The sequence below is a fragment of the Capricornis sumatraensis genome, chromosome 3 (assembly GCF_032405125.1).
Source record: "Capricornis sumatraensis isolate serow.1 chromosome 3, serow.2, whole genome shotgun sequence".
NCBI lineage: Eukaryota > Metazoa > Chordata > Mammalia > Artiodactyla > Bovidae > Capricornis > Capricornis sumatraensis.
The window spans coordinates 155,299,716-155,313,171 of NC_091071.1; the positions used below are offsets into that span (position 1 = coordinate 155,299,716).

Below are 13,456 nucleotides of genomic sequence, written 5' to 3' on the forward strand. Positions count from 1 at the left end.
AGGCTCCCCCCACACTGGGAGCACGGAGTCTTGCTTGCCACGGGATCAGCAGGAAGTCCCAGTTCTCTGGATTTGAATACCAGGATCGGTGTGAGTAACTGCCGCCATAACACAGGACAGCTCTGTCACCCCACAGAGTCCCCCATGCTCTCCCCTTGCAGTTGCACCCTCCCTCCCCCAGACCCTGGCAGCCACTGATCTGTTCCCCAGTCCTGTAGTTCTGTCTTTCAGAGAATGTCATAAAAATAGAACCATACAGTATGTTACCCTTGGAGACTGCTTTTTCCATTCAGCGTGATTTCCTGGAGACTTCATCCAAGCTGTTGCCTGCATTTGTATTTTGTTGCTTTTTATTGCCAAGAAATAGTCCATTGCAAGAACATAGCACAGTTTGTTTACCCCTTGAGTGACATGGAGGTTGTTCCCAGTTTGGGGACATTATTAATAGAATGGCTGTAAACATTTGCATACTTGTTTTTGTGTGAATGTAAATTTTAATTTCTCCTCAGCTTAGTTTGATTTTCACTTATGATGATGAGTAAGTTTAGGTATATTTTCATGTTTATAAGGCATTCATAGGTCCTTTTCTATAAAGTGTTCATTTCCTTATTTTTCTGTTTGGGTGTTGATGACTTTTAGACAAGTTGGTTAGGGGAGTTGACAGGCATCTGAATGAAAATAGCTGTTAGTTTAAAAAGGTGGGACCAAAGTTTGAGAGAAAAATGTCTGAAAACAAAAGATTTTAGGTAGAGTTACTCTGGTAGAGAATGGAGAGATGGGGCCATGGATCTACACAAGCTCTAAATGGAGGGGAAAAAAGACAGTCTGAAGACAGAATCTGTGGGAATGCCCTGTTTAGGATCTGAAGGAGGAAACTAAGCAGGAGACCTCTCGGAGGTCAGAGAAAAGCCATGATGGTGCAGGGTAATACTAACAAAAGCTGAATATTGAAGGCCTACTAAGTAAAGGGTGTAAACCCACAGGGCCCAGTGTTCAGAAAAAGAAAGAACATTTCTTTCCCAGAATCCCAAGCAAAACCCTCCAGTTTTGTCTGATTGGACTGGTGCAGGTCACATGACCATCCCTGGACCAATCGGGATAACCAGGAGATACAAAGACAACACCCATGGATAATCATAGCACAGGGGATGGTCATGGGGACTGTGATCATGAAGACCACGCGGCCTGAGGGGTCATTGAGGAGAAGGATGGCAGAAGTAACAGCAGGTGAAGCTCAGGGGTCACATGGAGGACATGCAGAGTACAAGGCTTCCTCTGAGAAGGCAAGTGGCCTCCCCATCCCCATACTCTTGCCCTTCTTGTATCCCTTCTCACCACTGCGGTCATAAAATCTTGTCTTGTTGGTACCCAGTGAGAGCCATGTCAATGGTTTCATGTTGTTCCCTCGATGTAAGCTTTCCAAAGTGGATTGGATTTTAGGACCCTGTGGACTTCCTGCCTGTGTTGACCCTTTACTCTTCAGCGCCCTAAAACCATCACAATCCACAAGCTGACCACTTTTCCTCTTCAACAATGGCAATCCTCTGTCTCTTCTCTAGACTGTAAGCTGCCCATAGTCATGGATTGTGATGGTTTAGCTCAGACTGGATCCTCTAGCAATGTGGCGTACAGCAGGGGCTCACACATGTGGACATTGGAAGGATGAATGGGTACCCTCTAATCTGAAAAATGCTCTAGCCTCAGTGTTTACTTCTAAGGTCTGATTCTCACTCATTGTTTACCTGAATCAGATGTCATTTTATTAGAAACTAAACAAAAGCAATAATGAATGAAGAATTAGGGGGGATAAAAAAGACCAACTCTTTAGAATTCTATTTTATATTTATGGGGAAAAAAAGAGTGGGAGGGCAACATGCCAAAATATAGACACAGTTGACAGTAGGTAGCGGAAATAAGGATCTGTTTTTTCTTATACTTTTTGGTGCTTCCCAGATTTTCTACAATGCATATGTTTTACTTTTTGTTTTCCAGATTTTCCAATGCATTGAAGAAAGTGTTTCAATTTTTCAATTATAAAATTTCAAAATAACCCACATGAAACTGTAACAAAACCATAGCAAGCTTCTCATTCTCTGACTTAAATGTATTAACCAATTGGTTATGTTGAGACTTCACCTAATGAATTTTGCTGTGAAAACACTAAGGAAGAAGAAAATGGAGGACATTAAGGAGTTAAAAATATTTTAAACATGCCTTTAAGGAAGGAGGCAAAGTAGGGAAGGGGAGAAAGAGAAAAAATAGGAAAAGAAGGAGAGAGAGACATGGGAACAAAGAAAGAAAACCAGAGTCTAAAGTGTCCTGAAGGACTGATTAAGCATCGTGCATGCACCCAGTGAAATATGTACACTATCTGAAGCTCTGTCTCTGAAGACAGTGGTAGTGCCCAGATGGGCACAGTGGAACTTCGATACCACCACATCTAAAATATCTTCCCAGACCACCCCAAATAAATGCACTCCGTAAGTAATGATGGTGCGCTTGCTTTTAACATGGCTCCCGCAGAAAGTGACTTCCTCCTCCACCCTCTGCCTGCCAAGAAAGAATGACACCATCTTTGTGAAGATTATGACAATCCTTATGACTTAAGGTGTGGGTGTACTGGTTGCTCAGGGGTGTCCAACTCCTTGTGACCCCTGTGGACTGTAGCCCATCAGGCTCCTCTGTCCATAGAATTCTCCAGGCAAGAATACTGGAGTGGGTTGCTATTCACTTCTCCAGGGGATCTTCCCAACCCAGCGAGTAAAGCCGCGTCTCCTGTACTGCAGGCAGATTCTCTACCATCTGAACAACCAGAGAAGCCCTGTGACCTAATATTAAATAAAAAATAATAGATTGAAGGGAATTCCTTGGTGGTCCAGTGGTTAGGACTCAGTGCTTTCACGGCAGTTGCCTGGGTTCAGCCCCTGATTGGGGAACTGAGATCCTGCAAACCACATAGTATATGGCCAAAAAGCAAATTTTTTAAAAGTATAGAATGAAAAAAAAAAAAAAAAGGTTGAAGAAAGTGTGGTTATAGCCATGCATTAAGAAAATAAACATAAAATTTATTCTAAAAGATGGAAAAACTGGAAGACATATCATGAATAGCAATACAATCATGAATAATAGCATGATTGTGTTTTTCCTACTTTTAAAATGTTTAGAACCAAACATTTTAAAAAATACATGTATTATAAGGGACTTCCCTGGTAGCTCAGTGGAAGACTTCACCTTCCAGTGCCAGGGGTGTGGGTTTGATCCCTTGCTCAGAGAGGTAAGGTCCCGTATTCCTTGAGGCCAAAAAACCAAAACATAAAATAGAAACAATATTGTAGCACATTTAGGAAAGACTTAAAAAATGGTCCACATCAAAAAAAAGTCTTAAACAAATAGTATTATAAAATAAATGTAAAAATTGTGTTTTAAACATCAAATCAGTTTTACTTGACTTGAAATTAATACAGCAAGAGCTCTCACCATTCTTTGCTCTCCTTCCCGCAGGATGTGCTGGGCGGCATCCTGATCACCGCCATCCTCATTGTCCTCACTTACCCTGCCTGGACCCTTATCGATCGCCTGGACTCGGCCAGTCCCCTCTTCCCCGTGTGTGTTCTAGTGGTGCCGTTCTTCCTGTGTTACAACTACCCCGTGTCCGATTACTACAGCCCGACCAGGGCGGACACCACCACCATCATGGCTGCTGGGGCTGGGGTGACCATAGGGTTCTGGATCAATCATTTTTTCCAGCTCGTGTCTGAGCCCATGGAATCTCTCCCTGTTATTCAGAACATCCCACCGCTCACCACTGACCTGTTAGTTTTGGGTCTGGCCAAATTCACTGTGGGAATTGTGCTGATCCTCCTGGTCCGTCAGCTTGTACAAAAGCTCTCGCTGCAAGTGTTGTACTCCTGGTTCAAGGTGGTCACCAGAAACAAGGAGGCCAGGCGGAGACTGGAGATCGAAGTGCCTTACAAGTTTGTCACCTACACGTCTGTTGGCATCTGCGCTACCACCTTCGTGCCAATGCTCCACAGGTTTCTGGGATTACTCTGACCCTCAAACAATCACTAGATGAGACATCAAAAAGTTGAGTGGGGAAGTCTTGATGACACATTTTTCTTTAAAAAAAAAAAACTGTCCTTAAGTCACATGTCTATTTTGCTAATAATATCTAAGATAAATGTTGCTGCTGTATGGCGGGGAAAGTTGTCTTGCAGGAACCACTTGCCTGTAAGGGTCATGTCACGGATGAAGCCAGGCTAAACCCACAGTTGACCTCTTTTGGGGTCCCCCACCCTGTTACATGGACTTTGGGCCAGCCCTGGGCTGGCAGGAATTGCAGCCTGGCTTAGGAGTGGCCACAAACACCCTGGGTTCTGGAGAGCATGACCCAGAAAGCTGGACATCGGGTTTTCTTTTCAATTATGACCCTGCCCATCGTCGAGTCTCAGTGTTGGTCCGAGAGGAAGGGTGACGTTCCTTGGACGGGGTGACTTTCTGTCGTTATGATCACATGAGACCGTGCCAGCTCACAGGGAAAGAGTGCTGTAAACCTCCCCGGGAAGTGTGAAAGGCGGGGCAAAGCCCTGAGGTCCTAGGCAAGAAACTGCTTTCCCTATGTGTCCTGGTCTCTGTCAGGTGCGCATTGGACGGCGGGGCATCTACTTCTCCTTGTCTGTACACTTTGCAGGATTTGGGTACCATTTGTTTCTATCCTCTTCTGAACCATGAACCCGACTGGCTGCTCCCAACTCACTTCATCCGGGTTCCTCTGGGTGTGCGGCTCTCTCCTGCATCAGAGTGACTTGGGACTAGCCCTCTGCCCTTCTCCAGCTTTTTTCGCTTTCTTACAAACTGGGAAGGCACTGTTGTGGGCCTGTTAAAGTGGATCAGTAGAAGAACAGTGAATGAAATCCTTCTTGGGGCCCTAGACCTCCCTCCTGGCCAGTGTTTCTTCATTACTACTACTACTACTACTACTACTACTACTAAGTCACTTCAGTCGTGTCCGACTCTGTGCGACCCCATAGACGGCAGCCCACCAGGCTCCCCCGTCCCTGGGATTCTCCAGGCAAGAACACTGGAGCGGGTTGCCATTTCCTTCTCCATTACTTTTCCTAAATCCATTTTCTCATCTGCTAAATAGAATCAAGGGCCCCCTTTCCATGCCCCCCACCTCATATCTTTTGGCAATTTTAAGGGTAATTAATGTCAGCCTCTCTATGGAACAAGCATCCTTTAGACCCCAGGCAAGTCCTTATTAGACTTAGGAAGGTGATCATTAGGCAAACACCCTCCTGCAGGGGCTCCTTGAGGAGGAGGAACAAGAATGAAGAGGAACAGCTGAACAGCTGTCAACAGTGTTCTTAAAAGCGAGTGTCAGTGGGCAGTTAACAAAGTGTCCTGTGGTGGAGCTCCTGAGCTGCTGAAGCCAATACTTGATAACTTCCTGCGTCCTCACCACTCACACGCTTTGAGGGGAAATCTGCCGGTCTGGTCAGTTAGGTTCTTACCTCCTCATCCAGCGTGAAAACTGAACACCCATTTGTCCTGATTTCAAAGACGCACCCTGGCCTTTTGGTTGCGATCATCTCTGATGTTTGACTTCATGCTTCTGACATTTTTCACAGTTAGAAGGCAGGGGTCAAAATGACTTGCCGTTTCCCTGTTTTTACATCATCCTCTGACCAGCATCTGTGGCACTTTGGTAGGGGGATGCCCCAGGTCACGGGCACCCCCACCCGAGACCACCCCACATTGCAGTGCACGCGGCACTCTCTATACCCCTGTCCCCGTGGGCTGCCAGACCTGAGATCACAGCCCTGGGTAATATTTAGACAAAATGATTTTAGTTGATTTCTCTGAAGCCAACGGGCAAAAGGATCAGCTTTTCCCACTTGTATCCTTGAGAAGGGTGGTAATTATTGTCATAGCAGTGGGTGTGAGCAATTCATTTGTGTGTGTATATAAATCTTACTGCCATCTCTTTAGTTTTAAGCCCCAACAACAGAACTGCAGTCGGCTGTATTGATGTATTCAAGGCTGTTATTTATACAATTTGGATTGAGGATGAATATGGTAGCCATAGCTCAGTAAAGAAAGACTCACAGATTGGTCACTTGTTACATCAACCAAAGAATAAAAAGTGCATATTGGTGAGGCCAAGCTTAGTTTTTGAGCATGACGGCTCTGTGGCCTAGAATCAGGCAGAAACTGTTTAGAAAGACCATTTTAATGGCTTCAAACTGCAACACACACACACAGCCCTCCTCATTCACTTTACCCAGCCCTTCACACAAACACACACAAACCCCACCCCCAACCCCCAAGACTACACCTTCCATCTCTGATCTTTGGATTTTCTCTCTGGGGGTAGACTGCCCCCTGCCGGCATAGCCCTGTCTTGGTCCAGAGCCTCTGCTGAGCAGAAGTTAGAGATTAAGTTTCAAAATCCAGCTCATCTTGATGTGTCCAGTCTAAGCTTAGAAGCTGTGGTCTGGCCAGCCCTGCATTTGGACGTGATGACGCTTGGCATCATCAGCCCCTCCAGGTAGAACGGCATGTGCTTTTCCTGACTGCCCTCCTGCCCCCAACCCACAAGCACTCTGGACCACGGCATTTCCTCTTGTGAGTGTCATTCTAAACAGCCATCATTCCAGACCAGTTTTGCCCAGACTCCCACCAAACCAGATCATGCAGTAGAAAAAACGACAGAGGAGACCATGAACAAAAAACCCTCAACGACTGAACTCACCCCTCAACATGCCTGCAGATCACACTGTAACAGAATTTTCTTGCCCAAATAGGCAACTCACGCTTCCCGAGTATAACCAAAGCATGTGGTGTTTCAGGGCCATATGCTCTGGTTTTCTATTTTGGAAACCTTCAGCTGTCTTACTTATGTACTGTATGTAAATTTATTCTTTTTAAAATCATTTTCGTTTGATTATGATTTATTAAATGCTTTAAAAGCCAGTGTTCTGCTTCCTTGCAATTTTTTCCCCCCTAGATCCTCAGGGTTTATGGGACCTGAGTTGAAAAGAGGCGACAAAAATAAACAGCAGCTATACAGTTCTCTGGGGCTTCCCAGGTGGTTCACTGGTACAGAATCTGCCTGCCAACACAGGAGATGTGGGTTCAATCCCTGGGTCAGGAAGATCCCCTAGAGAATGAGATGGCAACCCACTCCAGTATTCTTGCCTGGAGAATCCCATGGACGGAGGAGCCTGGTGGGCTACAGTCCTTGGAGTTGCAAAACGAGTAAACTACAATGGATACAGTTCTCTAGTGCCGTCATGACCCAGCCACATGCAGATTGGTGAGCACCCCGGGAGCCACAGGTATGATGAAAAGAAAGGAAGCAGTACGATGGCATGACTCATTCCCCTCCTTCAGCTCCTCGATACTGAAGAGCATCCTCTTACCATATTCGGAGATAAATGTCGCTATATATTGGATAAGCAAAATGCTCTCTTTTTAAAAATTTATTTACGGCTGCGCTTGTCTTTGTTGCTGCATTTGGGCTTTCTCCAGTTGCAGAGTGGGGGCTACTCTCCAGTTGTGTTTGGACTTCTCATTGTGGCTTCTTCTGTTGCATAGCACAGGCTCAGTAGCTGTGATGCCTGTGCTTGGTTGCCTCTCGGAATGTGGGATCCTCCCAGACCAGGGATCAAACCCTTTGTTGGCAGGCAGACTCTTAACCACTGGACCACTAGGGAAACCCAAGCAAAAGGTTTTCACAGGTGACTGCACTGTCTGCTGAATGAAATGGACATGACCCCACTTTACAGTCACATCATTGCAATGATATGCTCTCCCCTTAGGCATCCCTTGCTTTTTGAAATGGTTTTGAAAGCTGACACTCTTATTTGCAAGGCTAAGTTAGGATCCTGTTTGTACCTTGAACACTATGTTATTTCATAATACCTAATTTGCTGCTTCCCATGGGCATGTGAGGCTAGATGAGACCTCGTCTGCCAAATGGAGGTCTCTGCAGAGAGAAGACTCAGGCTCAGAAATTACAAACCAAGATCCAAAGTTGTTAAGGCTGTAGGGTAAAAATAAGCTCCCAGTGGGAATTGAGTTCTGCAACTCAACAGAGGCTCATAGGAGAGGTAATGTGTGAGCCAGGCTTAAAGAACAGATGGAGTTTGCATGGAGACGTGATGCAAAGTAGGTACAAGATGATGCTCTATGGTGAGGGCACAGCTTGCGAGAGACACTTCCACAACACCTCCAGCTCTTACAAGGAAGAGCCAGACCACACCCATGGTGGTGTGCATGTGTGTGGGAGTTAACAGTGATGGCAGGGCTGGGATAAACAGTGAGCAAGAGGCTTTGATGGGGCAGAACCTGATCACGAGAACAGGAAGGGAGCCTAAGAAGCTCCTTAATTCTTTTCCTTGCCTCCACATGGGATAATCCAGAGGAGGTGTCATCTACAGGTGATTTCAGTCTCTTCACTCAAATATTCACCTTTGGGTTGCCTTTCCCTATGCTGTCAATGAACCTTTAGCTCCCACATCCTTTGTTCATCTCTCGGCAGTTATGACAGCAGCAAGGGACTCAATCTGTGTCCTTGGTGTCCACACCTCCCTCCCGCCTGTCTGTTCAGTTCCTTGAGCTAAGTGCCATGAAACTTTTTTAAAAAATATTTTGCCATGATCCTGTCTCTCTGAGGGACCTGTAAATACTCCATGTTGTTCTTTATTGATTACAAATCATACCCAGTGGCTTCCCAAGTGGCACTAGTGGTAAAGAACCCGTCTGACAAATGCAGAGGATGTAAGAGACACGAGTTCAATCCCAGGGTTAGGAAGGTGCCCTGGAGGAGGCCGTAGCAGCCCACTTCAGTATTCTTGCCTGGAGAAGCCCATGGACAGAGGAGCCTGGTGGGCTACAGTCCCTAAGGTCACAAAGAGTTGGACATGACTGAAGCGACTTAGCACATACCAACTGGAAATAAATGATTACAAATAAAGCCCTGGTTCTCTAGTATGAGGTTAACCAGAACAAAGTGGAATGAGGGTGCAGACATATCTCATTTTAGGAAATAGATCTTTTCATAAAAGCTGCCTCTGTTTTGGTTGGTTAAGCTTGAACTTTAAGTGCACTATGGAGTTTGCTGCTTAAAAATCATATGGCAGCTCTTCATTCCTGTGAACATAAGGCTCCCTAATAGAGTCTTTAGGATATAGCGCACATGCATTGTTTTCTGCAAGTAGGGCACCCCCGCAGTGCTGCTGCTTCTGCTGCTAAGTCGCTTCAGTCGTGTCCGACTCTGTGCGACCCCATAGATAGCAGCCCACCAGGCTCCGCCGTCCCTGGGATTCTCCAGGCAAGAACACTGGAGTGGGTTGCCATCTCCTTCTCCAATACATAAAAGTGAAAAGTGAAAGTAAAGTCGCTCAGTCGTGTCCGACCCTCAGCGACCCCATGGACTGCAGCCTTCCAGGCTCCTCCATCCATGGGATTTTCCAGGCAAGAGTACTGGAGTGGGGTGCCATTGTCTTCTCCGCCCTGCAGTGCAGACTTGACTATTTACAGGATGCATGTTAAGAAGAATGAGAGCTCAATGTGGACCATGAACAGAAAGTTAAGTTCTTAAAACTGGAGCCTTGTGAGACAAGGGAAAGCCATACAAAGCCAAACCCCTTTTTCCTTTTCCACACCTGTCTACATGGCATGCAGAAGCCAGCAAGACAAGCGAGGATGTAGCTGGCGTTTCAGCTGGGATGCTTCTTCCCTGTACCCACTCAACACACTTGCTGGTCCTGCTCTCTTGCTATGACATCAGGGTCCCCATGGATGGAGCACAAGCCAGATTCTTTCCCATTGGAGAGTTTCAAAGAATGTCAGTGTCTCCTTAACACACACAAAGCCAGCCTTAATGTGTTTGGGGTGGGGTAGGGTGACAGTTGGTACTGCTGTCATGCCATCAACCTGCATCTGTGAGCCTAAATAGGAGCAGAGCCTCCTGGGCTTCCAGTCCAGTGTCTGTCTCCTGGGAACTAGATGGATGATGCCGTGAGAAGGGAAACTGCATAGGGCACACTAAACCCAGAGCATTTTTATCATCTGAACTAGGTACCAATAAAAATATTTGGCTGGAAGACTTTTTCTTGTGGGGGGAATAAAATCACAGCTTAACATAAATTTGTTACAAAGCCAGTCCGTCAATTCTGCTGCCATTCAATCGGTATTAGTATTTTCATCAGGGTATTTCTGTTTTATCTCAGACATCATAATTTTTTTCACTGATATTAATTTAAAATACCCATCTTCCATGTCTCTACCTGTTCAGTCTTTCCTCTGGCTTCTTAAACATATGGAAGAGAGTTATCTACTAGTTTGACCAGCTATGTCATTTTTAATTCTTGAAATTCACTTTCCTCCTTACTGGTTGTATTGGCGACTTCACCTGCCTCATAATTTTTTATTGGATGCCAGATACTGTGAAGTTGAGATTCTTGGGTGCTGGGTATCTTGTCTGGCTATACATATTCTTAAGCTTTGTTCCAGGATGCAATTCATTCCTTGAAAATAGTTTTGATTCTTCTGGGTCTTAAGATTTTTTAGGTGGAACTAGAGTGACATTTAGTCTCGAGTCTTCTCCCCACTCCGGAGGCAAGGCCCTTCTGGGTACACTCCCCATCATGGTTTCTGAAGTCTGCTAGCTCTGCGCCTTGCCAGTGTGGTATTCGGGTACCTAAGATAATACCAAATGTGGATGTTTATAGTCTTGTGTGCTTTAGGGCAGGTTTCTCGTGGTCCCTAAGACTGTTGTTTTAGGGGGAGGGATAGGGAAGTCGACCGGAGCAGCACTGCTTACTCTTGCGGAGTTGGAAACAACTGAAGATTCATCAACAAGCATAGCTGCCCAGATTGTGGACATCACACAAGACTTTTGCATGATATAGAAGAATGAGGTAGGTTTCTAAAGGAAGGCACTGGCCTGGAAAAATGGGGCGTATTAAGTGAAATGTCATGAGACTGCACTATGGAAAGTAGAAGCCAAAACTCGTTGCAAACCAGTAAGTAGAGCATGACCCCAGAACTCTGAGCATGTATATGGGTCTGACTGTTCAAACTAAGGAAAATGTCAGGAACAACATAAACTAAATCGTTAACAATGATTAGATAGAGGATTGCAGGAGGAAGGGTAGATTAGCTTACCCTTACTTGGATGGTCTTACTTGGTATAGTTTTTTAAAGTAGTGAAGAGTTCTTAATTTTCTTAGTATTTTATATATAAAAAACAAAACTTATTTAAAAAAACACGTTTGGATAAATAGGTAAATAACACAAAACACTCAGATGTGGGTCCCACGTCCCTCTACCAGGTGTCACAAATCCACTTATTGCCGTGTGACTTCTGGGCACATTATTAATTTCTCTGAATGTCAGCTGTTCTCTTCCTATAAGTCAGGGAGAATCCCTATTCTAACTCTGACCTACAACTGTTAAACCAAAGAATTAATGCGTTGAGACAAAAATCACATGTGAAAATACTCAATAAACTAGAATAATGCAGGAAAATCAGGCTGAAGAAATTATCTGTAAGCTAGAACAAAAATCAATTATATCTAACTTCCCTTTTAATATGAGGGCTCCCAGTTTTTACTAGGCAGGTGTGTCTTCTCCAGTGAAAGCTTTCTGGCAGGCAGTGCCCACAGACTGCTCTGGCTCCAGTTCGAAACACTAACAGGCACAAGTATAAGACCATCTTGCTGTGGAGCCTCGACTTGTAAGTGAAGGTTCTCCATCTAATGTACCCAATACTGTTTTTCTTCCTACTGCTTCCTGCTTCAGAGGGCAGGAATGCCACATGGTGGCTGGAGTTGATTGTTCCCCTTTCCTGCTGGGATACACAGGTATCAGTGGCTGCCAACAGAATTAATGGTTCCACCCACTTCAACAATGGCTATCCTGACTCACAAACCCTGACTGCAATCAGTGAACTTGAACCTGGGAAACAATGTCTCACTAATGGTAGTGGAGCAGTAAGCCATCACAAGCTGACATGCTGATTCTGAAATTCATGCTCTTCTACCCTAAGCGTACATCTGCTGGCGTTCACATCAAAATACAAAAGTTGCACTAACTTTTGTCTCCTAGCTTTAATGAGGTATAACCTACTTAACTACTAAAACCACCTTATTTAAGATACAGATATTCCGATTACCCCAAACCCGAGTTAACTCTTAATTTTTTGCAGTCCATTTCCCTTCCACAGGCTCCAGCCAATCAATCTGCCTTTGACTTTTCCAGCTCTTCATATAAATGCAATCACACGTAGTCTTGTGTCTGGCTTCTTTCACTTAATGTAGTGCTTAGAGAGTCATTCATGTTTTGAGTATCAATAGTTCATTCCTTTAAAAAAGGAATGTGATGTATTTTGGGGCTGTGATGTATTCCATAGTATAAATATACTATATTTATCTGTTCATCTGTTTGTATCCAGTCATCTGAATAACACTGCTGTGAATAGCCACATAAAACTCTCTGTATGGCCATAAGCAAGCCTAGGAGCAGAACAGCTAGATGGCAGATGTATGTTTCATGATGTAACACACTGCCAAACTATTTTCCAAAGTGGCTGTATCTCTATACATTCCCACCAGCCACACATGACAGTTCCAGTTGCTCCAGTCACACCAACACTTGCTAGTCAGTTTTTAAAAATTTTAGCCATTTTAATTTTTTTATTTGCATTTCCCTGATGACGAGTGATGTTAAGCATCTTCTCATGTGCTTATTTATCTTCTTTAGGAAAATGTGTGTTCAAATCTTTTGTCTATTTTTAAAAATTGGGTTGTCAAGTTATAAGAAATTTTATAGATTTCTTGCTAGATACAAACCCTTTGAAGAGCATTATTTTTTATGGTTGTACCTCACTTCATTACTGAAAATGTGAAGATCTGCTTACAACAGGATTGGGAAGGAACCGACGACAGTCTGTGTGTTCATAAACCTTGCTAAGTTGGACACTGCTGCCCTGATTCATGGTAGGAATATGGTCTCAGTATTAGGTGCCACCAAAACTCCATAAACATAATTTCTGTCTATCCTTGTTAGCTATTTCTATGGGGACTTTTAGAGTTTTACATTTTATTTTGTTTCATATCTCATCTTGGTGGTAATTAAGAACTTTTCTCAAACATTTCATCTAGCTTTTGAAATACATGGTACCTACTGGAGGATTCTAGATCAAAATATTAAAGTAAGTGAGGGGGTAAGACAAGGCAGACTGGCAGAAGCTTCGCTTCAGAAGAGAGATCTAATACCTCCCTATAAAATACAACAGAAACTACTAGCTCTACTGAGTATTTAAAACCATGACTTTCTAACACTGACCACAGTAAAATGTGGGGCCTAGGGCAAAAGTAAGCTTTATACTGTTTAACATTCACAGGGCCCAGGTACCAGTGTCTCCCTTTAAACTCTTCTAGCTGTC

The 13,456-nt window shown here is 44.3% G+C and overlaps 1 protein-coding gene across 1 annotated transcript in view; it reads left to right on the plus strand.

Moving 5' to 3' along the window:
- The window catches only part of SGPP2 (sphingosine-1-phosphate phosphatase 2), a 155,819-nt gene extending 151,766 nt beyond the window's left edge, over positions 1 to 4,053 (plus strand). Inside the window, exon 5 of the mRNA XM_068968483.1 lies at positions 3,502 to 4,053. Within this exon, the coding sequence (XP_068824584.1) occupies positions 3,502 to 4,053 (552 nt within the window). The remainder of the gene's footprint in view (positions 1 to 3,501) is intronic.
- The last annotated feature ends 9,403 nt before the right edge of the window (positions 4,054 to 13,456 follow it).